The following is a 27,789-nucleotide window of genomic DNA, read 5'->3' on the forward strand; positions in this document are numbered from 1 at the left end:
TTCTCTGCATCTTATTACAGAATTTTCCTCAAAGAAATTATCACGAATGTCTTGAAAAGATTCATGTAATCACTGTATTATTATTATTATTATTTTTAAAATTTGTTTGTAGAGACAAGGTCTCGCTATGTTGCCCAGGCTGGTCTTGAACTCCTGGCCTCAAGTGATCTGCCTGCCTCAGTCTCCCAAAATGATGAGATTACAGGTGGGAGCCACTGTGTCCAGTCACTGCATTATTTTTAATGGCCCCCAAATAGAAACATTTTCTGAAAATATAATTGAAAAAAAAATCCTTAAACTGTCATCCATTACTGAATTTGATCTTGGCTTATAAATAAGCTGGGGCCCTGAAATAAGGCGTCTTGTAAGGACGCATGCCTCTGGTTGGATTAATGGTGGTATGTTAATACTGATCACTGGAAGACATCATTACATCTACTAAGATCCTGCTTAACAAATAAAACACGTTTATTAACATGACCATTCGTCAGAGGACACAAGGATCTTTAACTGAACCTACTTTAATGTATCCAAATGAAGGTAGGGCTTGGCTGGACAGTTTCCTGGGCATGTCCGTTTCTGGATTAATACGGTGTCGGTCAGGACAGATCCTCTTGTCTCTGAAAATGAAATGACTAGATTTACCATAAATAAGTAATAATTGTTAATGTGAATTTTAATGCTTTCTTCAGAAAATTAATCTGCAACCTAAATCAGAGAACTTTTATTCCAAACACCCTAAAAATTGAATAACCACATTAAATATTTCAGATGACATTAATAATATATAAATAAGTACAAATGGATTTTACATTTTAATTAACACTGAATAAACTCAGTAAGTTACTTCATTATTTCTCCAGCAAACTTTTTTTATTTTTTTTTAAGAGTTTGGTCTCACTCTGCTGCCCAGGCTGGAGTGCAGTGGCAAGATCATGTCTCACCACAGCGTCTTAACTCCTGGGCTCAAGAGATCTCCTCCCACCCTATTTCTCTAGACATTCTAAAATGCATTATGTAAATGGACAAAATATATTTTCAAAATAAAGACTGAATTACAAATACATTGCCATAATACACAACAAAGGCCAATCGACCTCTAACCCAGAAGCCATTCCTTAACTACAATGCTGCTTCCACACTGAGAAAAAGTTGAAATTGTCGTTTTAAAAGTCAATATTTGAGGCTGAGCACTGTGGTTTGTGCCTGTAATCCCAGCACTTTGGGAGGCCAAGACAGGCAAATCACCTGAGGTCAGGAGCTCGAGACCAGCCTGGTCAACATGGTGAAACCCTAACTCTACTAAAAATACAAAAATTAGCTGGGCATCATGGCGGGCGCCTACTTACAGTCCCAGCTACTCAGGAGGTTGATGCAGGAGAATCGCTTGAACCCAGGAGGCAGAGGTTGCAGTGAGCCAAGATGGTGCCACTGTACCCCAGCCTGGGTGACAGAGCAAGACTCCATCTCTAAATAAATAAATAAACAAATAAAGTCAATATTTGGCTGGGGATGGTGGATCATGCCTGTAATCCCAACACTTTGGGAGGCTGAGGTGGGCGGATCACTTGAGGTGAGGGATTTGAGACCAGCTTGGCCAATATGGCAAACCCCATCTCTACTAAAAATACAAAAATTAGCCAGGTGTGGTGGTGCACACCTGTGATCCCAGCTACTCAGGAGGCTGAGGCACAAGAACTGCTTGAACCCGGAAGGCGGTTTCAGCGAGCTGAGATCATGTCATTGCACTCCAGCCTGACTGACAGAGCCAGAGGCTGTCTTAGAGGGAAAAAAAAAAAAAAAGTCGGTCTTCTTTAAGCATAAATAGAAGTGCTGCTAGTAACACATTTAATGTACCATAATTCAAAAACGTTAATGTCAACAGTTATCTTTAAATTTAATCCAGCAGCTACGTATCAGACACCCATGTCCCAGCCTCAGCTGTCTGTGTATCAAGCAGTGGTGGTGTGTCTGGATCAGGCAGAGAAGCCCCATGACTGTCAAGGTACCCATGCTCTCCAAGCTGATCAACACAATCAATGCAGTCCCTAGCAAAATTCCACAAGGTTTCTGAAGAAACTAATAGGCTCATTCTAAAATATACACGGAGGCCAGGTGGGGTGGCTCAAACCTGTAATCCCAGCACTTTGGGAGGCTGAGGCAGGTGGATCAGCTGAGGTCAGGAGTTTGAGATTAGCCTGGCCAACATGGTGAAACCCTGTCTCTACTGAAAATACAAAAATTAACTGGGCATGGTGGCACATGCCTGTAGTCCCAGCTACTCAGGAAGCTGAGGCAGGAGAACTGTTTGAACCCAGAAGGCGGAGGCTGCAGTGAGCCGAGATTGCGCCACTGCACTCCAGCCTGGGTGACAGAGCGATACTCCATCTCAAAAAGAAAAAAAAAGATACAAAAAATAAAATGTATGTGGAGGTGCAATGGATTTAAAATAGTCAAACAACCTTGGTGAGGACCAAAGCTGGAGGACTCGTACACCAGCTCCTAAGACTTGCTATGAGAAAGTGTAGTACTGGTATAAAGTTAGACCAATAGGCCAATGTAACAGAAGAGAGTCCAAAAATGGACCACATATACCATCACCTGGCTTATGGCAAATGCATTAACACAGTGAGAACCAAATGATATTTTAAATAAACGATGCTGGAGCAAACCATTATTTATATGGAAAAAATCAAACCTTGCCCCAGATTTCACATTACACATATAATTTTTTTTCTTTTTTCTTTTTTTTGGACATAGGGTCTCATTCTATCGCCCAGGCTGAAGTGCAGTGGCACAATCACAGCTCACTGAATCCTTGACTTCCCAGGCTCAAGTGATCCTCCTACCCCAGGCTCCTGAGTAGCTGGGACTACAGGCATGTGCCACCACAGCTGGCGTGTATGTGTGTGTGTGTATAAATATATATACACACATATATGTACACACATAAATATACACACATACATATACACATATATACACACACACACATATACGTGTGTATATATACACACACACACATACATATATATATATATATTATTATTATTATTATTTTTTAAAGATACCAGGTCTCTGTGTGTTGCCCAGGCTGGTCTTGGAACTCCTGAGCTCAAGTGATCCTCCCACTTCAGCCTCCCAAAGCACTGGGACTATAGGTGCGAGCCACCATACGTGGTCATACATACAAACTAATTTAATATGAATTATAAGTGTAGCTGTGAAAGCTAAAACTACAAAGCTTCTAGAAATACAGGAGAGTGCCTTCATGACCTTGAAATAGACAATTTTTTTTTTTTTTGAGATGGAATCTCACTCGTGGTCCAGGCTAGAATGCAGCGGCACAATCTCTCACTCTGTCACCCAGTCTGGAGTGCAGTGGTGTGAACTTGGCTCACTGCAACCTCCGCTTCCCAGGTTCAAGTGATTCTCCTGCCTCAGCCTCCGATGTAGCTGATTACAGGTGTGTGCCACCACACCCAGCTATTTTTTTTTTTTTTTTTTGAGACAGAATTTTGCTCTGTCTCCAGGCTGGAGTGCAATGGCGTGATCTTGGCTCACTGCAACCTCTGCCTCCAGGGTTCAAGTGATTCTCCTGCCTCAGCCTCCTGAGTAGCTGGGACTAGAGGTACACACCACCACACCCAGCTAATTTTTGTACTTTTTTAGTAGAGAAGGGGTTTCACCATGTTGACCAGGATGGTCTCCATCTCTTGACCTCATGATCTGCCTGTCTCAGCCTCCCAAAGTGCTGGGATTACAGGCATGAGCCACTGCACCTGGCCGAGATAGGTAAATATTTCCTATAAGCACACAAAAAAGTAACCTGAAAATACTTCATCAGGCTGGGCACGGTGGCTCACGCCTATAATCCCAGCACTTTGGGAGGTCAAGGCAGGCAGATCACGAGGTCAGGAGATCAAAACCATCCTGGCTAACATGGTGAAACCCCGTTTCTATTAAAAATACAAAAAAATTAGCCAACTTGGGAGGTTGAAGCAGGAGGATGGCGTGAACCTGGGAGGCAGAGCTTGCAGTAAGCCAAGATGGCGCCACTGCACTCCAGCCTGGGCGACAGAGTGAAATGCCATCTCAAAAAACAAAAAACAAAAACCAAAAAACTTCAACAAAATTTAAAATGCCTGTTCATCATCAGCAGAGTATTAAAAGAGTGAAAATGCAAGCCACAACTTGGAGGAGACATTCTCAGTGCACATATCACACAAAGTACTTACGTTGGGTATATATAAGCTACTCCCCCCACAAACCAAGAGAAAAAAGATAAACACTCCCTGTAAAAACCGGTCAAAAGACCTCAACAGGCACTTCACAAAAAGAGGATGGCCAACTGTCCCACAAGCCTATGAAAAGATATTCAACTTCATTAATCATTAGGGAAATGCAAATTAACATCACAATGGTTTACCACTCCACCTCTACCAACATTAAGTGCTGGTGAGGGTAGGGGACAACTCAGGCTCTCTCAGACAGTACTGACCAGACCAGAAAATGGCCAGATGCTTTGGAAGAGTTAAACGCATGCCTACCCCATGACCTGCCACTTGTACTCCAGAGCACCCAAGAGAAATGGGTGCACATTTCTACAAAAGACATGGCCAAGAGTGCTCCTAACAGCTTCAAACATCTTAGCCTGATAGTGGAAACCACCCACAGGCCCATGAACAGGAGAATGGATACACACACTGTGATACAGTCATACAACAGAACACTGAGCTACAAAACAAACCACAGATACACACAACAACACAGACGAAAGTCACAGACACGAGGCTGAGAGAAAGAAGCCAGACACGAAACAGAACATACCACGATGCCATTTCTATGGAGTTCAAAACCAAGCAAAATTAATCAACACTGACAATCCTGCAGAGGGGAGGGCACGTGGGGAAGAGTGCGAGGGAACCCCCGGGCTGCTCCCTCAGAGTGGGTGGTGGCTTCTACAGATACATGACAATTCACCACATTGCACCAGTTGTGCACTTTACTGCAGGTTATACATCAGTTTAGTTAGAAACAAATCACTGGCTTACTTGCAAAAACCAAAAGCCTTCAGATACGGACAAAGAAGTCTTCCGGCTTTCTTATCCTCTTTGGCTTCCAGAACTCCTGCGGTGAACTCGTACAGCTCTGCGGGGACCTTGGCGTCCGCTCGCTCCAAGTAGCGCAGGATGCCCACTGCGTGGCTCGCATCTTTCTCCGTCAGCAGCAAGACAGATTTGGCTTTCTTATCTCCCTGTTCTGCAGGAGAACCCTGAAAATTGGGGGTGAATAAACCCTGAAAATTGGGGGTGGATCATCTATATCCCAGTCTGACTGAGGAAACCTTGTGGACTCTGAGCTTATCATGACACAGAAGATGCCAGTAGAATATGGAAGAGAATAAAAATTCACCAAACCTGTTCTGCGTGAAAATGATCAGACATGCAATACAGGCGTCCACCAAACACTTTCGGTGAGGCAGGGAAGCTGAAGTGAATTACACACGTGGCATCGGTGATGGCCAAGAGTGGGACGCAGTCGTCCGTGAGGGCTGCAGAGAGAGAGTCTGACAATGTCACATGCGCTGGAGTTACCACACATACTTTAACCAGCAGTTCCCGCAGCCACACTGCGGTAGATTTCCGTATCACATTTTACTTTTTTGGATGCAAAGAAACTTCTTCCCCATTTTTTCCCCAAAATGCCACAGCCCAGTGCTTAAATTCCAGAGAAAAGTAGTCTCCTTTTTAGCCTGAAAAATGTCTCTTATCACAAATCCAAGTGGCCCATATATTTTTCACTTATTCTATACATGTTGACTTTTATATTTTTAATATTAAATTTAGCAATCATGCATGACTCTCTCTCTCTCTCTCTATATATATATATATATATAGCTTGAGGCTCACTATCATAATATATATGATCATATATATTATACAATGGTGGCTGCCCACTGACGTGAGAAATTTACCTCAACATCAAAATCTTAGTGGAGGTTAATTTTTCATTTTGAAATTAACATCCTGGCTAACACGGTGAAACCCAGTTAACACTGCTAATAAACTCTTAGTAAACCTGGGGAATAATGAGAAATCTGGAGACGAGATACATAAATGAATGAAAGATAGGATTCCTAGCTCAGCCTTCACAAAATAGAAATAGAAATTAAAACACTTACCTAATATAATTTGAGAGCCAGAACTTAACTTCTTCTTCCACTGTTCTAAAACATTTTGTAAGTTAAAAATCATCTCTTTATGCATCTTCAAGCAAAATATTGAATTGCTTTCTACTACCTAAAGATGAAACGAAAGAGGCCAGGCCACAGTCAGGATATAGGCTGGAAGCCAACTGTTCCATCAATAATTGTCAATGTAAAGCACTTTAAATGATTTCTGAGGGCACTACCTCACTGATCCCACAATTCTTAAGAATGAGATGACTATAAACTGAAATATATTTCCAAAATTCAGTTGTTTTTGTCTAAACTCTTGCTCAAGTGAAACAAGGAATCTTTTGCTAAAACTATTTTGCTTCCTTTTAAAATAACACAGCTATACTTGTATACACACACACATACACACAGACACAACAGATAGAAAGTCCTTGTTGACCACAGTATCATGTAACTATACTTCTAGCTCACTGTTGCAGAAAGGTAGATGTACTATTAACTATTTGGTAGTTGGCTTCATTTCTACGTTTTACCACTAATATGTACAAAATAAAACTGAGTAAATCTTTAGCCAATTTATTTGTTTTTTGGCTATACGATATCTTTTACTGTTATCTTCTCAATCTTCTTCTTTTTTTTTTTTTGAGACAGGGTCTCACTATGTTGCCCAGGCTGGTCTTGAACTCCTGGCTTCAAGCCATCTTCCTACCTCGGCCTCTCAAAGGGCTAGGATTCAGGCATGAGCCACCTCAATCTTCATAAACAGAGGGTACAGAAGATGTTGTCATGTCTGTAAATTGACACTTTTAATACTCCACCAAGACAAAACTGCCCTGCCCTGAGGAATGCTGCTGCAGGGGAAAGGCCCTGCCCACCCACCTGGTTCCTCCCCAGCACCAGGCCTCAGCCTCCATGTTCTGTGAGCAGACCCCACCTCCTCTTCTGATTGTTGTTAAACTTGTAAAACTGTACTTCCCTGCCACACAGTCGACTACCCCAGTAATTTTGTGATGACTTGAGATTCAACCAGTTGAAACAAACGGAACATTTTTTATATGGAGATGCGCTCACCTTACACACTACTTCCGTTTCAGCTACAGAGCAGGTGAAGATCAAGGTCTTTTGTGCCTGACTTGGAATGAAATCAAGAGCTTGGAGTAAAGTAGAAGTCTTTTCACATTCTAGGCAAAGATGTACTACCTGGTAATGAAGCACAGAAACAATGTGACTTTTTAATATGCTAGATGCTCCAGATCCACTTTCCATAGGTGTTGGGATTTTAATAGAAAAGAATGTATAGGAGATCAATATATATTTAAATATTCAACTACAATTGTATTTCACTCATAATTTATATATGAAATCAAAGTTGTAACTGTTTAATAGTAAGCCATGAAGTAAAAGTTACTTGCTTATGTTCATCAGCCCCCCACCAACACACACACACACACATACACACACACACACACACACACACAGAATTACCTGTTGGACATTGCCATAGAGAGCAGCCTCTTCCATGGCTGTGATCACAATGTAGGGATCATTCATGAACTCTTTGATGAGATGTTCTATATGTTTGTTCCAATGAACTCCAACTGCAACAATCTGATGTGGTGCAGATTCCCTTTCTTCAACTTCAATATTTTTTTTAAAGTTATCTAATATAGCAAAGATCTGAAAAATTAGTATAATTAATTTCATTTTTATTTCAAAAGAGTAGGAACTAGTGTGACAGAACATAAAACGTTAGGGATCGTATATTTTCTGTTCTCAGAGTGGGGAAAGTCTTTCAAAAATAAAAGGAAAAGGCTGGGTGTGGTGGCTCACACCTGTAATCCCAGCACTTTGGGAGGCTGAGGCAGGTGGATCATGAGGTCAGGAGTTCGAGACCAGCTTGGCCAACACGGTAAAACCTCGTCTCTACTAAAGATACAAAAAATTAGCTGGGCATGGTGGTAGGCACCTGTAATCCCAGCTACTTGGAAGGCTGAGGCACAAGAATTGCCTGAACCCGGGAGGAGGAGGTTGCAGTGAACCGAGATTGCACCATTGCACTCCAGTGGGTGGGACTCAGTCTTAGAAAAAAAAAAGGCAAAAACTAGGAGAAAATGTCAAGTTTAAAGTCAACAAATATCCTACAATCTCCATTATAAACAAAACTGAAGCACAAGCAACATCTTGGTAAACATGCATAACAAACTAATAAGAGATTAATGTTCTTGCATAAAAACTTCTAAAAACTGATTAGCAAAAGATGATCCTACCAACAGAAAATAAGAAAAGGAAATGAACAAGCAACTCAGAGTGAATACAAATGATCAATACAAATTAATGTTCAACCTAAAAAGTAATCAAGGAAATATAAATTAGGCTGACAAGATCCCACTGTTGGCCAGTTAGACTGGAAGAGAAAGCTGGGCCAAGCCTGCTCTGGCAGTGGTGTGGATAGCCTGGCACATGGCTGACAGGAGTGCACATCAGGTCATGCTTTCAGAAAGGACGCTGCACAGAGCAGTATGCCTAGATACCTGTTTTACAAAAATCAGAACCTGAGACTTCAGAGGAGTTCGGGAACCCTGCACAGCCCCATCATCAGTAACAAAGCCTGAACTGGAAACTGAGGCCATCATTACTTCCAAGTGCATGCCCTTGATGATCATGTGACACTGCTTCCAAGAAAAGCCTTACAAGAGCTCAAAGCCTATGACCCATGAAACCCCTCTTAGGAATTCATCCTAAAGGAAACAGGTGCAAAAAACATGCATGTTCTGTAGCCACACACATATACAAATTATGTTGAATGTCCAAAATTAAGACAGTTTTAAAACAAATTCTGTGATGTCCAAAGAACTGCATACTGTATGGCCAGTAACCACCAGGCTGTGGAACAGGAGGCAGTGTCCCTTACGCTGCCATGCCCTGCACAATGCAGGCTACAAAATGGCCTGTAAAACAAGCCCCTGATGTTATTAACTATATGTATCAACAAACACAAGAATTCAAAGAAAAAGCAGCAAATACTCCAAAATAGTAAGAGGGATTCCTTCTGAGACTATGGCTCTGGGGGCTGCGTTTTTCAAGTGCTCTTCTCCATGTCTTAAATTTTCTAAAATAAAAATCATTACTTCCGTAATCAGAAAAATTTTAACTATCTTAGGAAATCTCTGGGAAAGAATGTTTGCACTTCAGAAGGAACTCTAACATTGGGAAGGAAATTTCAGAAAACAATTCTTTCTTCTTAATTATAGAAGTTAAAGCATAAAATTTGTTTAGATTAACCAATGTATTCCCCAACCAGACACTTTTCCTCCTTCCTGCTGTCAGTTAGCATGTTAATCACACCTCTCTTCTGAGTGGTGAAGACCTTAAGCCACGCTCACCTGTTCATTAGCTTCCAAGAAGAGCACCTCCACCTCATCCAGGATCAGGTGGCAGAGCCTGAGGAACAGCAGGCTCTGACAGGCGAGAAGCCTCAGCAGGCTGTATGGGGTCGTAACAATCACATCACCTGCATTTAAAGGAAAAAGTGAACATTTTCAATTTTCCACAGGTTTTTCTAAGATTTCCTCTGCTAAGAGTCCACATACTTTTTAGAAATGCCTTCTAATGAAGTGAAACACTGCTTCTGTCCTAGTCAATCCCATATGCCCAGCATCTAACAGTTTAAGTGTTGAGTGAAAAAGTGATAAATGAATGAAATGACATAGTTTTCTCAGTGAAGCAGATGTAAGTCAAGATCAAGCCTTTGTAATCCATACCATTGGGAGCTGCGAAGTAGGTCTGGACTAGTGACTGTGAGTGTGTTGTCACACAAGCCGTGTCACTGCGGACCCAGGCCCGCCTGGCCAGGCTCTACTGTCTTCTGTAGGGAAGACAGTGAAAAGGATACTTTCACTTTTATAGCTGTTTGAAAAGGATACTTACAGCCCCTTGGAAGCTTCGTATTTTTGGCTTCCTCTTTATGGAGCCCGATTGTTAATAGCACAGGATGAAGAGGCCTGGAGGACATACTATATTCTCCCAATAATTCAAAAATAAATTGGGCCTTCTTCCACCCAGGGCACACAATGACTGCAAGAGGCTGCGAAGACAGACAAATTCAAATGACTCCAGACAGTAGTTAGGAATTCAGCATCCACATGTGAAACATCAAGAACATATCCTTGCACAGAAGCAGCACCCTGTAAGTTTCTGCTATAATCATCACACAGGTCGGAAAAGTGATGATATAATTCATTAAAACAGATTTAGACACATTGAATCATATTTTCTGAGAGTCTCAACGAAGCACTTCACAAGTATTCATTCATTTGGCTCTTAAGATGCTCTTATGCGGCAGAGGCTATCACTGCTTCATTTCATAGGTGAGGAATTTGAGGCACAGAGAGGTGAAGTCAGTCACCCAAGGCTGCATGGCTAATACATGGTAGCAATAGGATTTGAACCCAGGCAGTCTGGCTCCAGATCCCCTGCACGGATCCTAAGCACTAGAATGAACTAAATACCTCTTGAAAGGGGCCTTAAAAAAGACGAACCCTGGCTGGGTGTAGTGGCTCACGCCTGTAATCCCAGCAGTTTGGGAGACTGAGGTGGGTGGATCACCTGAGGTCAGGAGTTCGAGACCAGCCCGACCAATATGGTGAAATCCCATCTCTACTAAAAATACAAAAATTAGCCGGGCTTGGTAGTGTGTGCCTGTAGTCCCAGCTACTCAGGAGGCTGAGACAGGAGAATTGCTGGAACTGAGGAGGCAGAGGTTGCAGTGAGCTGAGATGGCGCCACTACACTCCAGCCTGGGTGACAGAGTAAGACTCTATCTCAAAAAAAAAAAAAGACGACTAACCCCTCTTCCTTAGGAGACTATCTTCTGAAACCTGCCCTCTGCAAGCCCACAGGTAACTCCTGAAGCTGCACTGCCTGCCAGACACCTTCCTGGACACACACCCTCCAGTAACCGAAGACAAGCTGAGGATCCTCTTTCATTCACACAGATCCAGGTGGGCCCAGCTTCCAGGCACAGGCCTGAAAGCAGGCTGACCACGGAGGTGTGGAGAAAGCTGGGGGCCACAGGGACGAGACCTGGACATCCCTTTCTGCCCTGAGCCAGGGTTCGGCCTCAACATAAGCGACTTCTTCATCAGTTGCTTTTCATTAGTCTACTGCTAAGTAAATTGGGAGACAGAAACATATCCATTAATTTGATTAAATCAATTCAAAATAACAGATAAAACATTTTTTTTTTTTTTTTTTTTTTGAGATGGAGTTTCGCTCTTCTTGCCCAGGCTGGAGTGCAATGGCGCGATCTTGGCTCACTGCAACCTCCACCTCCTGGGTTCAAGCGACTCTCCTGCCTCAGCCTCTCAAGTAGCTGTAACTACAGGCATGCGCCACCACATCCAGCTAATTTTTGTATTTTTAGTAGAGACGGGGTTTCATCATGTTGGCCAGGATAGTCTCAATCTCAACCTTTGTGATCCACCTGCCTCGGCCTCCCAAAGATTACAGGCGTGAGCCACCGCGCCCGGCCAACAGATGCAACTTTCTAAAGGGAAATCATAAAACTGCATGGCATGGTTAGAAAAATGAGCTAGTATCTTTTCTAACTGCAACCCTATGTCTCCTTACTGCTGTTTTTCACTGGTGGAGCCCTATCTGGAGCATCCTCAGTGCCAGGCCCCGAGATGCAGGTTCCACACCCATCAGGCTCCTAACAGCCGCGACCCAGCAGCACAGGGCCATGCCCCACATCGTTTACCTTTACGCCGCTCCTCTCTTTCCCATCACCTCTTTCTCGGTGATACGGTTTAGCTCTGCATCCCCACCCAAATCTCATGTTAAATGTAATCCCCAGTATTGGAGGTGGGGGCTGGTGGGGAGTGATTGGATCATGGGGGCAGTGTCTCACGAATGGGTTAGCACTGTCCTCTTGTTGCTGTTCTTCTGAGATCTAGTGTTTAAAGGTATGTGGCACCTCCATCTCTCCTGCTCCTGCTCCAGCCATGTGTCACACCTGCTCCCCCTTAGACTTCTGCCACGATTGTGAGTTTCCTGAAGCTTCCGCAGAAGCCGAGCAGATGCCAGCATCATGCTTCCACTCCAGCCTGCAGAACCATGAGCCAGTTAAGCCTCTCTTCTTTATAAATTACTCAGCCTCAGATATTTATAGCAATGCTAGAACATACTTAATAGTCATTCTGAGGTTTTCCCACATGGGAAAAGTTAAGGAGGATTATGAAGCAGGGTGGGGAGCTAGGAAATGACTGACAGAGCACGGGACAAGGCAGCGGAAGCTCAGACTTCAACCCCACTCCTAGCCCTGTTAGGGGGAAATTTACCGCAGTAACTCTTCCTGAGCCTCATTTTCTCCTCCGTGAAATGGTGAGAACAATGCATGGCCTGCCCATCTCATGCTGCTGCTGTGATGGTTAGATAGACTCAGGTCCGTGACAGCGTTTTAGACACTTGATATCCATTTCTTTTTTTTTTTTTTTTTTTTTTTCTGAGAGAGTTTCGCTCTTGTTGTCCAGACTGGAGTACAATGGTACAATCTCAGCTCACTGCAACTTCCACCTCCCAGGTTCAAGTGATTCTCCTGCCTCAGCCTCCAAAGTAGCTGGGATTACAGACACGCCACCATACCCACCTAATTTTTATGTTTTTAGTAGAGATGGGTTTCACCACGTCAGCCAGGCTGGTCTCGAACTCCTGACCTTAGGCGATCCACCCACCTTAGCCTCTCAAAGTACTGCGATTACAGGCGTGAGCCACCGTGCCTGGCCTCAACATCCATTTCTAAGAGCTTCAGCCAATGGCCCACAACTAGAGGCTCCAGGTGAGAATCAGTGTGAGAGCATCAGTAACTGGAATGGGGAAAGGACACTCTCCCATAGGACAGTTTCTGGCCTGGAAGTTTGAAAACCAAACTGAGTAACGGATGACCTTCCCCAAAGGTGAGGTGTATAATTTTAAAATAAATATTTAACCCATTTGGTTGTGAGGCAAAACTGTCTTTGACTTACTCCATTTCTACTTGGTAATGACTTGTAGCAGGCCCCTGTTTGCAAAATTGTCAATACTGGTAGGAGGTAGAGCAAAGGGTTGCTTTCACAGTGAGAAATGACAACCACATCACAGCCACGTGCTATGGGAGGCCAAGAGTAAGACTCAGTGTGGCTGGGGCCCGGAAACTTATTTCTTTGAAGAGCCTACAAAACAGAAACAATCAAAAACCAAAATAAGGTAGAGAAAACTAACAAAAACTCCATTGCATGGCTCATTTCACTCCAAAAAGCACTATACATTGCCAAACCCAGTATTTTCCAAGCCCTAACTTGTTAAGTTTCCCCAAATCTTTTCTCAGTACCAACCTCCTGTTAAAAGACTCTTGCTTTTTCTCCTATTAAGACTTCCATTAAAAGATTCTTGCTAGGCCTGGCGTGGTGGCTCATGCCTGTTATCCCAGCACTTTGGGAGGCTGAGGCAGGTGAATCATCTGTAGTCAGGAGTTCTGAGACCAGCCTGGCCAACATGGTGAAACCCCATTTCTACCAAAAATATAAAAATTAGCTGCGTGTGGTGGTGCACGCCTATTATCCCAGCTACTCCAGAGGCTGAGACAGGAGAATCACTTGAACACAGGAGGGAGAGGACGCCATGAGCAGAGATTGCGCCACTGCACTCCAGCCTGGGTGACAGAGCGAGACTCCATCTCAAAAAAAAAAAAGAAAAAAAAAAAAAGGCTGGGCACGGTGGCTCACGTTGTAATCCCTGCACTTTAGGAGACCAAGGCGAGCGGATCACCTGAGGTTGGGGGTTCAAGACCAGCCCGACCAACATGGAGAAACCCTGTCTCTACTAAAAATAGAAAATTAGCTGGGTGTGGTGGCAGGCACCTGTAATCCTAGCTACACAGGAGGCTGAGGCAGGAGAATGACTTGAACTCAGGAGGAAGAGGCTGCGGTGAGCTGAGCCACGCCATTGCACTCCAGCCTGGGGAACAAGAGTGAAACTCCATCTCAAAAAAAAAAAAAAAAAAAAAAATATTCTTGCTTTAATTTTCTAAATTAAAAGTATCCAACAGACGGCCCATTGACAAGAACTTAAAGTTCACTGGATCAAAGATGCGGCTTTTCCTCCTCATTATCCTAATAAGCTGCCAGTCCATCAGCTTCACTTATAAAGCTTTTTTAAAAGATAGACTTTTATTTGCTTATTTTTCTATGTAACTGTCACTGAAACCCAAATGTTCCAACAGAGTTCTCCACCCACATGGAAAGGATCTTCCAAATGGCGGAGCTCATCGGCACCATGAGCTCTGTGAGGTCCTCTCGAGTCCTGAGCCCTAGCTGCAGTCAGGACCGACCATGCTCTACACCTGGTATTCAGCAACTATCCTGGGATCATCCTTCACCATCACCCTTTGTCTGCAAACTCATGTGGTCATCTTTCTCGGGTTACTTCTTTGTTTTGGTAGAGAACATATTTTAATATCTTCTTGACAAAGGGTAGAAGGGAAGTACATTTTTTTAAGACTGTGTGTGTCTGCAAATGTCTTCATTCTACCCTCATACTCCATCCACAGTTTGAGTATGGACCTCTGGTTCCAAAGAGCTTTCCATCAGAATAATAATAATAATAATTGTTGTTATTATTATTATTATTTTTGGAGAGAGAGTCTCATTCTGTGCCCAGGCTTGTGTGCAGTGGCACGATCTTGGCTCACTGCAACCTCTGCGTCCCAGGTTCAAGAGATTCTCATGTCTCAGCCTCCCAAGCAACTGGGACTACAGGCACGCACCACCACACCCAGCTAATTTTTTGTATTTTAGTAGAGACAGGATTTCACCATGTTGCCCAGGCTGGTCTCGAACTCCTGAGCTCAGGCAATCAGCGCCTCTGCCTCCCAAAGTGATAGGATTAAAGGCATGAGCCACCGCGCCCGACCTCATCAGAATTTTGACATCAGTGCTCATCTGGTGCATTCTGGAGACATCTGAAGCCATTCTGATTCCTGGTCCAGTGTGTAGGACCGGTTTCATCTCTCTTGAAGCCTTCATAATCTTTAGATTCCCTTAACTTATATGCTTCAGAAGAACATTTCTAATCTCTTTCTTCAGCAGGTGTTCTGGGCCTATGATGGGTAGGACCTCCTAATCTGGAAATTCTTGTCCATTAGTTCCAGAAAATGTTCCTATGTTAATCTTCAGAAAATTTCCTACCATCTTCCTTCATTCTTCCTAGAAATCCCATTTTCAGATACTGGACCTCAAACTGACCCTCAAAAATTTTTCCTCCTATTTCCATTTGTTTGCCTTTTTTCTCTACTTTCTGATAGTTAGCTTCTCCTTTATATGTCAAACATACTAGTGATTTTTACATTTTTCTATATTTTGAATTTCCAAGAACCTTTTTCTCTGCCTGTTCCTTTTTAAAATATCCTATTTTAAATATCCCCAGAGAGAAGACATTGCACCCCTTTAACAGTAAGCTGTTATGGATGCAACATCTTCTCTCTGGGTATATTTATTCTCTCTGGGGATATTTATTCTCTAACATTTTCTGTTACTCAACTGCACTGTTTGTTTCCTTGAGGGTTTGTTTTGTTTTGTTTTGTTTTTTTGAGACAGAGTCTCGCTCTGTTGCCCAGGCTGGAGTTTAGTGGTACAATCTTGGCGCATTGCAACCTCTGCCTCCTGGGTTCAGGCGATTCTCCTGCCTCAGCCTCCCAAGTAGCTGGGACTACAGGCATGTACTACCACACCTGGCTAATTTTTGTATTTTTAGTAGAGACGGGGTTTCACCATGTTGGCCAGGCTGGTCTCAAACTCCTGACCTTAGATGATATGCCTGCCTTGGCCTCCCAAAGTGCTGGGATTACAGGTGTGAGCCAGTGCACCCAGCCTGGTCTTTTTTTTTTTTTTTCAAGGTGAAGGTTTTTTTTTTAAGGTGAAATTTCCATGATCCCTGATGTCTGTTCATGGTGGAGAGCAAGACACTAATGCCCAACTGGAGGCTCTGGGGACTCTTGTCATCACAAGTGTCACCTCACTGCAGGAAGACACAGCAGCAAGCAGGTCCTGTTCGTGGGAGAATTACAAATAGCATCATCTGAAGGTCATTTCTCTAGGGCCATTTAAGTTTCTCCAAAAAGAGCCTCCAACCTTGCTGCTGAGAACAATACAAGCTGGCTGTGGGTGCTCAGGAGACAGAGCTGGCGGTTCATGCTCCCCTTGCAAAGTGCTCCTTCCCTGCAGAGGCAGCCACACTCAGTCTCCTGCTTTCATCTTCTAAGACTGTGGAATCTGCCCACTTCTCTCTCACACCATTTGTCCCGGTCGTTTTATCTTCCTATCTTAAAAAAAGTTTTTTTAAACTTTTTTAAATCAGGAAAAAGGTAGATAAACATGTATGATCAATTTTCTAAATGAAACCAGAGGTGTGTGAGACAATTTTGAGAAGAACGGTTGGGGAGTGCATTACAACTGCCCTGGTGGCCTGCTGCTCCTCCCACAGCCCTGTCCACGGGCATCCTGAAAACCTGACTGCAGAAGGGGCTCACGGTTACACAGCAGCTGCCTCACAAAACACTCACTCACTCACTTCTAAGAAGCTAACCTGGATTTAAGAATAAATGAGAGATTAGGCCAGGTGTGGTGGCTCATGCCTGTAATCTCAAATGAAAAGATAATTTCAAAAGCAAAGAAATTACACAATGCAACCTTAGAACCATTTGTTTCAAAATCCTTCTCTATTAGAAAAAAGCTGGCATTCTTGATAAATTCAGTTTTAGAGTACTTTTACCTTCTTCAGGTCTGCTGACAGCGGCGACGAGTCAATGGTTAAGCAGGGCTCAATCTTGTTTCGGAGCACTGCCACAGGAGGCCGCAGGCCCTTCAGCTTCTGCAACTGAGAGAACGTGTGCATCAGACAACCAGGCTCTGCCCTGAGGCATGAGCAACTTCATGGAAATGAAGAAAATACAGATTTCAATGTAAACACCTGGGTATATATGCTTACTTAAACAAACAAACAAAAAAACCAAAAACCACCACTACTAAAAGGGAGACTGTTTATTATCCAAAAAACAAGGAACAATTTCTCAGAAGCAACAATCCATTCGATTGTTTCTAAAAGGATGTCTTCAGGTAAAGTCCCCCATCTAAGGAGTTTCTCTTCTAATCTCAGTTCTGGAGGGAGGAAGGAGAAGGATTTAAAGAATAAACAGTTTTTTCTCTCTTTTTATTTTACTTTTTTAAGGGCCTGTAATACCTGCTGGAGATCAGAGATTCCGTCAGCTCTCAGAGGATCAGGATTTAAAAACTGCAGTAATCTGTAAGATAGTTAAAAGAAGAATGTGAAGAAAAAGGTATTTCTGTTTCCTCAGTTGAGCTATTCTTTTAGTTCTTCCTTGATAAGAGAGAGCAGGGACTGCACAGCCCAAGCTCAGCTGTACAACCGCTGCCTGTTCTGTTCTGCTTGGTTTATGAGGCATGAGGGCTTTGGTACCTGTGCTGCCACAACCTTGCCACCCAGGTCCCCGTGAGAGTATCTGAGGGGCCCCAGCCGAGCTCAGGAGCCACTAGTGTACTTTACTATCTTTATTTTATGGATGAGAAAACAAGACCAGATAGGACTTGTCCACAATCACCTCTGTTGAGAGGAGAAGAAATCTGAAACTGCTTTCCTCTAGATCCAGCCCAACCCCAATGTGGGTAAGGTCAGTGGCAGTCACAGAGAAGTCACAAGCCACAGATGTCCGGGGACTCCAGGATAAAGATGGTGGGTTACACACATGGCAAACTGCACTCCTTCCTAAAGCCCCATTCCTGTAAATGTATTTTTCTTTTCTTTTCTTTTCTTTTTTTTTTTTTTTGAGATGGAGTTTCGCTCTTGTTACTCAGGCTGGAGTACAGTGGCACAATCTCAGCTCACTGCAACCTCCACCTCCCAGGTTCAAGAGATTCTCCTGCCTCAGCCTCCTGAGTAGCTGGGATTACAGGCATCCACCACCACACCCAGCTAATTTCTGTATTTTTAGTAGAGACAGGGTTTCACCATGTTGGCCAGGCTAGTCTTGAACTCCTGACCTCAGGTGACCCATCCGCCTTGGCTTCCCAAAGTGTTGGGATTACAGGTGTGAGCCACTGCGCCTGGCCATGTAAATGGATTTTTAAATGCAAAAGCCACAAGACTCAACTGTCATCAGCTGATGAATGGGTACATGAAATGTACTCCATGCACGCGATGGAATATAAATCGGCCATGAAAAGGCATGCTGTGCTCATTTATGATATGGCAGAGGTGAGCCTTGGAAACACTGTGTGCAGTGAAACCAGCATCACCAAGGCCCACACACCATATGATCCCATCCATATGAAATGTCCTGAACAGGCAAACCCAGAGAGACTGAAAGCAGACTGCTGGCTGCCAAAGGATGTGGAGGGAGGAAAATGGAGAGTGAACGCTAATGGATATGGACTTGTGTGGTTGCAAACTCTGTGAATACACTAAAAATCACTGAATTGTACGCTTGAAAAAAGGGTACATGAATCATATCTCAAAAAAGCTATGTTTTAGAGACAATATTCCAGAACAGAATGTTAGAAGCTAAAAAACAGATGGACAAACTGGTAACAGCCCCAAGATAGTTGAATCTGAGCCAGCCACGGGAGGCCTGACCCTATCTGCAGAGAACAACCTTCAGAAAGCTGAGGAATTAGGGGCAGGCTCCCTGGCTGCAGCAGTGTGGCAGAGGGGGGAGCCTCTGCATCACCTTACACTGCTCCACACCAGACTGCCACTCACCCCAAACCCTAGGAAGCCCAGGGGCTGATTCTCTGGAGAGGATGAAGCAGAGCTTTCAGGACTGGGGGCTGTAGGCCTAGCTGCAAACCAAGGTACTGAACTGAAAAGAGGGAGGCTAAGCACACACAGGACAGTAAGACCCAGCCTGTGCCTTCCACTGAGCTCCCAGGACACAGGCAGGTCTTCAGCCCCGGGGGCCAGAGACAGGAGAAGCCTTCCCTTGGGCATCTGGACGGAATTCAGAGGTCCCTGCACTCACAGCAGCTCGCTCCCCTGTGAGACCCACAGCTCACAGGCTTGGTACACTCAGAGACCCTCACCAGCTCAACGGGCCTCTACGTTGAAATATGGGCAGACAATCGAGGACCGCATGACGTCTAAGGAAAGCCTCCAACCTTAAAAACCGAGTAATGCACCCTGCAAGAAAAAGAAACAGTGTAGGGAGAAGAAAACTCCCCCACCAAAATCATTAGTCTCCTTAGAGAAATTATCATATATGTGAAACAAAGACAGGACATGATCAGAAAGAGGAAAGAGAACAAAAGGTAAACCCTTGCAAATTAAAAATGTGCTATTAGAAATAAAAAACTCAACAAAATGAGTAGAGGACAAAATTGTAAAAACATTCCAAAAAGCAAAGCAGGCTGGATGCAGTGGCTCACACCTATAATCCCAGCCTTTTGGGAGGCTGAGGGAGGCAGATCACTTGAGGTCAGGAGTTTGAGACCAGCCTAGCCAATATAATGAAACCCTGTCTCTACTAAAAACATAAAAATTAGTCGGGTGTGGTGGTGGGCACCTGTAATCCCCAACTGAGGCAGGAGAATCACTTGAACCCAAGAGACAGAAGTTGCAGTGAGCTGACATCGCACCACTGCACGCCAGCCTGGGCGACAGTGCGAGACTCCGTTTCAGAGAAAAAAAAACAGAAAAAAAAGTAAAAGAGATTTAAAAAAGAACAGGCACTTCCAAGATGGCCAAATAGGAACAGCTCCAGGCTACAGCTCTCAGCGAGATCGATGCAGAAGACGGGTGATTTCTGCATTTCCAACTGAGGTACCTGGTTCATCTCACTGGGACTGGTTGGACAGTGGGTGCAGCCCATGAAGGGTGAGCCAAAGCAGGGTGGGGTGTCACCCCACCCGGGAAGCACAAGGGGTTGGGGGATTTCCCTTTCCTAGCCAAGGGAAGCCATGAGTGACTGTACCTGGAGGAGCAGTACACTCCTGCCCAAATACTGTGCTTTTCCCACAATCTTCACAGCCAGCAGACAAGGAGATTCCCTCCTGTGCCTGCAGCGCCCATGGAGCCTTGCTCGCTGCTAGCACAGCAGTCTGTGATCGACCTGGGACAAGGGAGCTTGGTCCGGGGAGGGGCATCCATCATTGCTAAGGCTGAGTAGGCAGTTCTGTGCTCACAATGTCAACAAAGCAGCAGGGAAGCTCGAACTGGGCGGAGCCCACCGCAGCTCAGCAAGGCCTACTGCCTCTCTAGATTCCACCTGTGGGGGCAGGGCATATCTGACCCAAAGGCAGCAGACAGCTTCTCCAGACTTAAACGTCCCGGCCTGACAGCTCCAAAGAGAGCAGTGGTTCTCCCAGCACAGCACTTGAGCTCTGATAATGGACAGACTGCCTCCTCAAGTGGGTCCCTGACCTATGTGTAGCCTGACTGGGAGACATCTCCCAGTAGGGACCAACAGACACTTCATACACGTGGGTGTCTCTCTGGGATGAAGCTTCCAGAGGAAGGATCGGGCAGCAATATTTGCTGTTCTGCAGCCTCCGCTGGTGATACCCAGGCAAACAGGGTATGGGGTGGACCTCCAGCAAACTCCAACAGACCTGCAGCTGAGGGGCCTGTCTGTTAGAAGGAAAACTAACAAACAGAAAGGAATAGCATCAGCATCAATAAAAAGGACATCTACGCCAAAACCTTATCCATAGCTCACCAACATCAAAGACCAAAGGAGGATAAAACCACAAAGATGGGGAGAAACAAGAGCAGAAAGGCTGAAAATTCCAAAAACCAGAACGCCTCTTCTCCTCCAAAGGAACACAACTCCTCGCAGGCAAGGGAACAAAACTGGACAGAGAATGAGTTTGATGAGTTGACAGAAGCAAGCTTCAGAAGGTCGTTAATAATAAACTTCTCCAAGTTAAATGAGCATGTTCTAACCTATCGTAAGGAAGCTAAAAACCTTGAAAAAAGCTTAGACGAATGGCTAACTAGAATAACCAATGTAGAGAAGAGCTTAAATGACCTGATGGAGCTGAAAACCACAATACGAGAACTTCGTGATGCATGCACAAGCTTCAACAGCCAATTTGATCAAGTGGAAGAAAGTAAAAATTAATGAAATAAAGTGAGAAGACAAGATTAGAGAAAAAAAGAGTAAAAAGAAACAAACAAAGCCTCCAAGAAATATGGGACTATGGGAAAAGACCAAATCTACGTTTGACTGGTGTACCTGAAAGTGACGGGGAGAATGGTACCAAGGTGGAAAACACTTTTCAGGATATTATCCAGGAGAACTTCCCCAACCTAGCAAGGCAGGCCAACATTCAAATTCAGGAAATACAGAGAACATCACAAAGACACTCTTTGAGAAGAGCAACCCCAAGACACATAATTGTCAGATTCACCAAGGTTGAAATGAAGGAAAAAATGTTAAGGGCAGCCAGAGAGAAAGGCTGGGTTACCCACAAAGGGAAGCCCATCAGACTACCAGTGCATCTCTCTGCAGAAATAGCCAGAAGAGAGTGGGGACCAATATTCGACATTCTTAAAGAAAAGAATTTTCAACCCAGAATTTCATATCCAGCCAAATTAAGCTTCAAAGATTAAATTTCATATCCAGAAATTAAGCTTCATAAGTGAAGGAGAAATAAAATCCTTTACAGACAAGCAAATGCTGAGAGATTCTGTCACCACCAGGCCTGCCTTCCAAGAGCTCCTGAAGGAAGCACTAAACATGGAAAGGAACAACTGGTACCAGCCACTGCAAAAACAGGCCAAATTGTAAAGACTGACACTATGAAGAAACTGCATCAATTAATGGGCAAAATAACCAGCTAGCATCAAATTCATACATAACGATATTAACCTTAAATGTAAATGGGCTAAATGCCCCAATTAAAAGACACAGACTGGCAAATTGGATAGACAGTCAAGGACCCATCAGTGTGCTGTATTCAGGAGACCCATCTCACGTGCAGAGACACACATAGGCCCAAAATAAAGGCGGGGGAAAGATCTACCAAGCAAATGGAAAGCAAAAAAAAAAAAAAAAAAAAAAAAAAAGCAGGAGTTGCAATCCTGGCCTCTGATAAAACAGACTTTAAACCAACAAAGATCAAAAGAGACAAAGAAGACCATTACATAATAGTAAAGGGATCAATTCAACAAGAAGAGCTGACTATCCTAAATATATATGCACCCAATACAGGAGCACCCACATTCATAAAGCAAGTTCTTAAGAGCCCTACAAAGAGATTTAGACTCCTACACAATAATAAATGGGAGACTTTAACACCCCTCCATCAGTATTAGATCAACGAGACAGAAAATTAACAAGGATATCCAGGACCTGAACTCATCTCTGCACCAAGCGGACCTAATAGACATCTACAGAACTCTCTGCCCCAAATCAACAGAATATATATTCTTCTCAGCACCACATCACACTTATTCTAAAATTGACCACATAATTGGAAGTAAAACACTCCTCAGCAAATGTAAAAGAACAGAAACAAACTGTCTCTCAGACCACAGTGCAATCAAATTAGAACTCAGGATTAAGAATCCCACTCAAAACCACACAACTACATGGAAACTGAACAACCTGCTCCTGAATGACTACTGGGTAAATAACAAAATGAAGGCAGAAATAAAGATGTTCTTTGAAACCAATGAGAACACAGACACAATGCATCAGAATCTCTGGGACACATTTAAAGCAGTGTATAGAGGGAAATTTATAGCACTAAATGCCCACAAGATAAAGCAGGAGAGACCTAAAATTGACACCCTAACATCACAGTTAAAAGAACTAGAGAAGCAAGAGCAAACAAATTCAAAAGCTGGTAGAAGGCAAGAAATCACTAAGATCAGAGCAGAACTGAAGGAGATAAAGACACAGAAAACCCTTCAAAAAAATCAATGAATCCAGGAGCTGGTTTTTTGAAAAGATCAACAAAATAGATAAACCACTAGCAAGACTAATAAAGAAGAAAAGAGAGAAGAATCAAATAGACACAATAAAAAATGATAAAGGGGATATCACCACTGATCCCACAGAAATACAAACTACCATCAGAGAATACTATAAACACCCCTGCACAAATAAACTAGAAAATCTAGAAGAAATGGATAAATTCCTGGACTCATACACCCTCCCAAGACTAAACCAGGAAGAAGTTGAATCCCTGAATAGACCAGTAACAGGTTCTGAAATTGAGGCAATAAGTAATAGCCTACCAACAAAAAAAAGAGTCCAGGACCAGACCGATTCACAGCCAAATTCTACCAGAGGTAGAAAGAGGAGCTGGTACCATTCCTTCTGAAAATATTCCAATTAACAGAAAAAGATGGAATCCTCCCTAACTCATTGTATGAGGCCAACATCATCCTGATACCAAAGCCTGCCACAACAACAAAAAGCTGGAGTCGCAACAAAAAAAGAGAATTTTAGGCCAATATCCCTGATGAACATCGATGCAAAATTCCTCAATAAAATACTGGCAAACAGAATCCAGCAGCATATCAAAAAGCTTATCCACCATAATCGAGTTGGCTTCATCCCTGGGATGCAAGGCTGGTTCAACATACGCAAATCAATAAATGTAATCCAGCATATAAACAGAACCAACAACAAAAACCACATGATTATCTCAATAGATGCAGAAAAGGCCTTCGATAAAATTCACCACCCCTTCCTGCTAAAAACTCTCAATAAACTAGGTATCGACGGAATGTATCTCAACATAGTAAGAGCTATTTATGACAAACCCACAGCCAATATCACACTGAATGGGTAAAAACTGGAAGCATTCCCTTTGAAAACCGGCACGAGACAAGGATGCCCTCTCCCACCACTCCTATTCAACATAGTATTAGAAAGGCAAGGCAATTAGGCAAGAGAAAGGGCAGTATCTGGCCAGGGCAATCAGGCAAGAGAAAGCAAGAAAGGTATTAAAATAGGAAGACAGGAAGTCAAATTGTCTCTGTTTGCAGATGACATGATTATATATTTAGAAAACCCCATCATCTCAGCCCAAAATCTCCTTAAGCTGATGAGCAACTTCAGCAGTCTTAGGATACAAAATGAATGTGCAAAAATCAGAAGTATTCCTATACACCAATAACAGACAAACAGAGAGCTCAATCATGAGTGAACTCCCATTCACAATTCCTACTAAGAGAATAAAATACCCAGGAATCCAACTTACAAGGGATGTGAAGGACCTCTTCAAAGAGAACTACAAACCACTGCTCAAGAAAATAAGAGAGGACACAAACAAATGGAAAAACATTTCATGCTCATGGATAGGAAGAATCAATATCGTGAAAATGGTCTTACTGCCCAAAGTTATTTATATATTCATTGCTATCCCCATCAAGCTACCACTGATTTTCTTCACAGAATTGGAAAAAACTAAACTTCATATGGAACCAAAACTGAGCCCACATAGCCAAGACAATCCCGGGGAAGAAGAACAAAGCTGGAGGCATCACACTACCTGACTTCAAACTTTACTACAAGGCTACAGTAACCAAAACAGCATGGTACTAGTACCAAAATAGATACATAGACCAATGCAACAGAACACGGGCCTCAGAAATAACACCACACATCCACCGCCATCTGATCTTTGACAAACCTGACACACACAAGCAATGGGGAAAAGATTCCCTATTTAATAAATGGTGTTGGGAAAACTGACCAGCCATACGCAGAAAACTGAAATTGGACCCCTTCCTTACACCTTATACAAAAATAAACTCAAGATGGATCAAAGACTTAAACATAAGACCTAGGACCATAAAAATCATAGAAGAAAACCTGGGCAATACCATTCAGGACACAGGCATGGCCAAAGACTTGATGTCTAAAACACCAAAAGCAATGGCAACAGAAGTCAAAATTGACAAACGGGATCTAATTAAACTAAAGAGCTTCTGCACAGCAAAAGAAACTATCATCAGAGTGAACAGGCAACCTACAGAATGGGGGAAAATTTTTGCAATCTATTCATCTGACAAAGGCTAACATCCAGAACCTACAAAGAACTTAAACAAATTTACAGGACAAAAGCTAACAACCCCATTAAAAGGTGGGCAAGGACATGAACAGACACTTCTCAGAAGAAGACATTTATACAGCCAACAGACATATGAAAAAATGCTCATCATCACTGGTCATTAGAGAAATGAAAATCAAAACCACAATGAGACACCATCTCATGCCAGTTAGAATGGCGATCATTAAAAAGTCAGGAAATAACAGATGCTGGAGAGGTTGTGGAAAAATAGGAACACTTTTACACTGTTGGTGGGACTGTAAACTAGTTCAACCATCATGGAAGACAGGGTGGTGATTCCTCAAGGATCTAGAACCAGAAATATCATTTGACCCAGCAATCTCATTACTGGGCATATACCCAAAGGATTATAAATCATTCTACAATAAAGATACATGCACATGTATGTTTATTGTGCACTAATCACAATAGCAAAGACTTGGAACCAACCCAAATCCCCATCAATGACAGACTGGATTACGAAAATGTGGCACATATACACCATGGAATACTATGCAGTCATAAAAAAGGATGAGTTCATGTCCTTTGCAGGGACAGGGATGAAGCTGGGAACCATCATTCTCAGCAAACTATCACAAAATCAGAAAACCAAACACTGCATGTTATCACTCATAAGTGGGAGATGAACAATGAGAACACATGGACACAGGGAGGGGAACATCACACACCAGGACCTGTGGGGGGTCAGGGGCTAGGGGAGGTATAACCTTAGGAGAAATACCTAATGTAGGTGACAGGTTGATGGGTGCAGCAAACCACCATGGCACATGTACACCTATGTAACAAAACTGCACGTTCTGCACATGTAACCCAGAACTTAAAGTATAATAAAAAAAAAAAAAAAGAAGAAAAATATATTTTATAAAATTACGCAACCAATTCAGGAGGTTCAACATACGAGTCACAGAGGTTCTTAAAAGAAGACAGAGAACATGGAGCACAAGAGAACAACGAAAAAGTCAAGAGAATTTCCCAGGGGTAAGGGACACGAAGCTACACATTGGAAGGGTCCACTGAATGACAAGCATAATAATAGAACCATGCCAAGGCACAACATCAGGAAACTTCCAAACACTGGCAACAAAGGAAGATCCTATAAGCTTCCAGAGAGACAAAGAGAGAAAAGGAAAGGAGTCATATATAAAGAATAAGAAATCAGAATAGAGTGGACGTCTCCACACTAGAAACTAGAAGTAGAAATGTCTTCAAAATTTATAGACAAACTATTGATCAAGTGTGAAGATAGTCTAAAAGCATTTATGCAAAGTCTCTAAAAAATTTATGTTTTGTGCCTTCCTTCCTAGAGAGCTACTAAAGGATGCTCTCCACCAAAACAAGGGAGTAAACCAAGTAAGAATAAGATGGATGATCTGGAAAAGAGGAGATTCAATTCAAGAAAGATGCAGAGAATCTCAGGATGTTGGTGACAATGAATGTGGGACGCATCAGGCACAGACCAAAGCAGGCAGAAAGCATCTGGAGAGATCTCCAAAGAGACACAAGTGAGAACCTGAGTTTAGACAACAGACAAGAATTCTGGAGATGAATCTTTAAGATAGATGAAAAACTTAGGAAAGTGAGCCAGGCATAGTGGCACACAGTAGTCCCAGCTACTCGGGAGGTTAAAGCAGGAGGTCTGGCTTGATGCCAGAAGTTTGAGACCAGCATAGGCAACACTGTGAGACCCCATTTAAAAAAAAAAAAAAAACCCAAGGAAAGAAAAAAACAGATAATTATTAACTTCAGGTAAACCAAAAGGCTATGTGAGAAGAGAAAAGCAGCCGTGCTCTGTGACTGCAGAGCTCCACAGCACTCACCTGCTCACAGCCCAGGGACAATAGATACTCATCTCACTGGAACCATGATGCAGGGAGAGTGGGGTCATGGGAAGAACAGAAGTGTGGGTGTGATTTCAAGAGGGAGAAGGAAGGGTTATACAACAGAGCCGCGTCCTCAACGCTCACTGTGTTCTTTGGCAGAGGGCTTGGGTCTGGCAGGCCAGTGTCCGACCCTGGACTCAGCAGCCTGTATGAAGGGCATTTCAGTCCAGGCTTCGACATGCACTGCTGTTCAGACTGACACTGAAACAGTATCACAAAGAATGTGCATATTTGGGTCAGGCGCAGTGGCTCACACCTGTAATCCCAGCACTTTGGGAAGCTAATGGCAGGCAGATCACCTGAGGTCAGGAGTTCGAGACCAGCCTGGCTATCACGGCGAAACCCTATCTCTACTAAAAATACAAAAAAGTTAGCTGGGCATGGTGGCGTGCGCCTGTAAACCCAGTTGCTCGGGAGGCTGAGGCAGGAGAATCACTTGAATCCGAGAGGCGGAGGTTGCAGTGAGCTGAGATTATACCACTGCACTCCAGCCTGGGCTACAGAGCGAGACTTTATCTCAAAAAAAAAAAAAAAAAAAAAAAAAAAAAAGGAAGAAAGAAAGAAAGAAAAAAAGAATGGGTGTTATTCGGAGAATTTT

The 27,789-nt window shown here is 43.3% G+C and overlaps 1 protein-coding gene across 2 annotated transcripts in view; it reads right to left on the reverse strand.

The window, feature by feature from the left end:
• TDRD12 (tudor domain containing 12) overlaps positions 1-27,789 on the reverse strand; it is a 101,945-nt gene that overhangs the window by 22,075 nt on the left and 52,081 nt on the right. For both annotated transcript variants that reach the window (XM_050771973.1, XM_050771974.1), the window contains exons 12-22: positions 17,453-17,513; positions 16,985-17,089; positions 13,204-13,389; positions 10,109-10,265; positions 9,565-9,692; positions 7,667-7,858; positions 7,253-7,381; positions 6,185-6,302; positions 5,421-5,554; positions 5,055-5,275; positions 521-620 (exon numbers count right to left, since the gene is read on the reverse strand). In XM_050771973.1, coding sequence (XP_050627930.1) covers positions 521-620; positions 5,055-5,275; positions 5,421-5,554; positions 6,185-6,302; positions 7,253-7,381; positions 7,667-7,858; positions 9,565-9,692; positions 10,109-10,265; positions 13,204-13,389; positions 16,985-17,089; positions 17,453-17,513 — 1,531 coding nt within the window. The remainder of the gene's footprint in view (positions 1-520; positions 621-5,054; positions 5,276-5,420; positions 5,555-6,184; positions 6,303-7,252; positions 7,382-7,666; positions 7,859-9,564; positions 9,693-10,108; positions 10,266-13,203; positions 13,390-16,984; positions 17,090-17,452; positions 17,514-27,789) is intronic.

The sequence above is a fragment of the Macaca thibetana genome, chromosome 19 (assembly GCF_024542745.1).
Source record: "Macaca thibetana thibetana isolate TM-01 chromosome 19, ASM2454274v1, whole genome shotgun sequence".
Lineage (NCBI taxonomy): Eukaryota > Metazoa > Chordata > Mammalia > Primates > Cercopithecidae > Macaca > Macaca thibetana.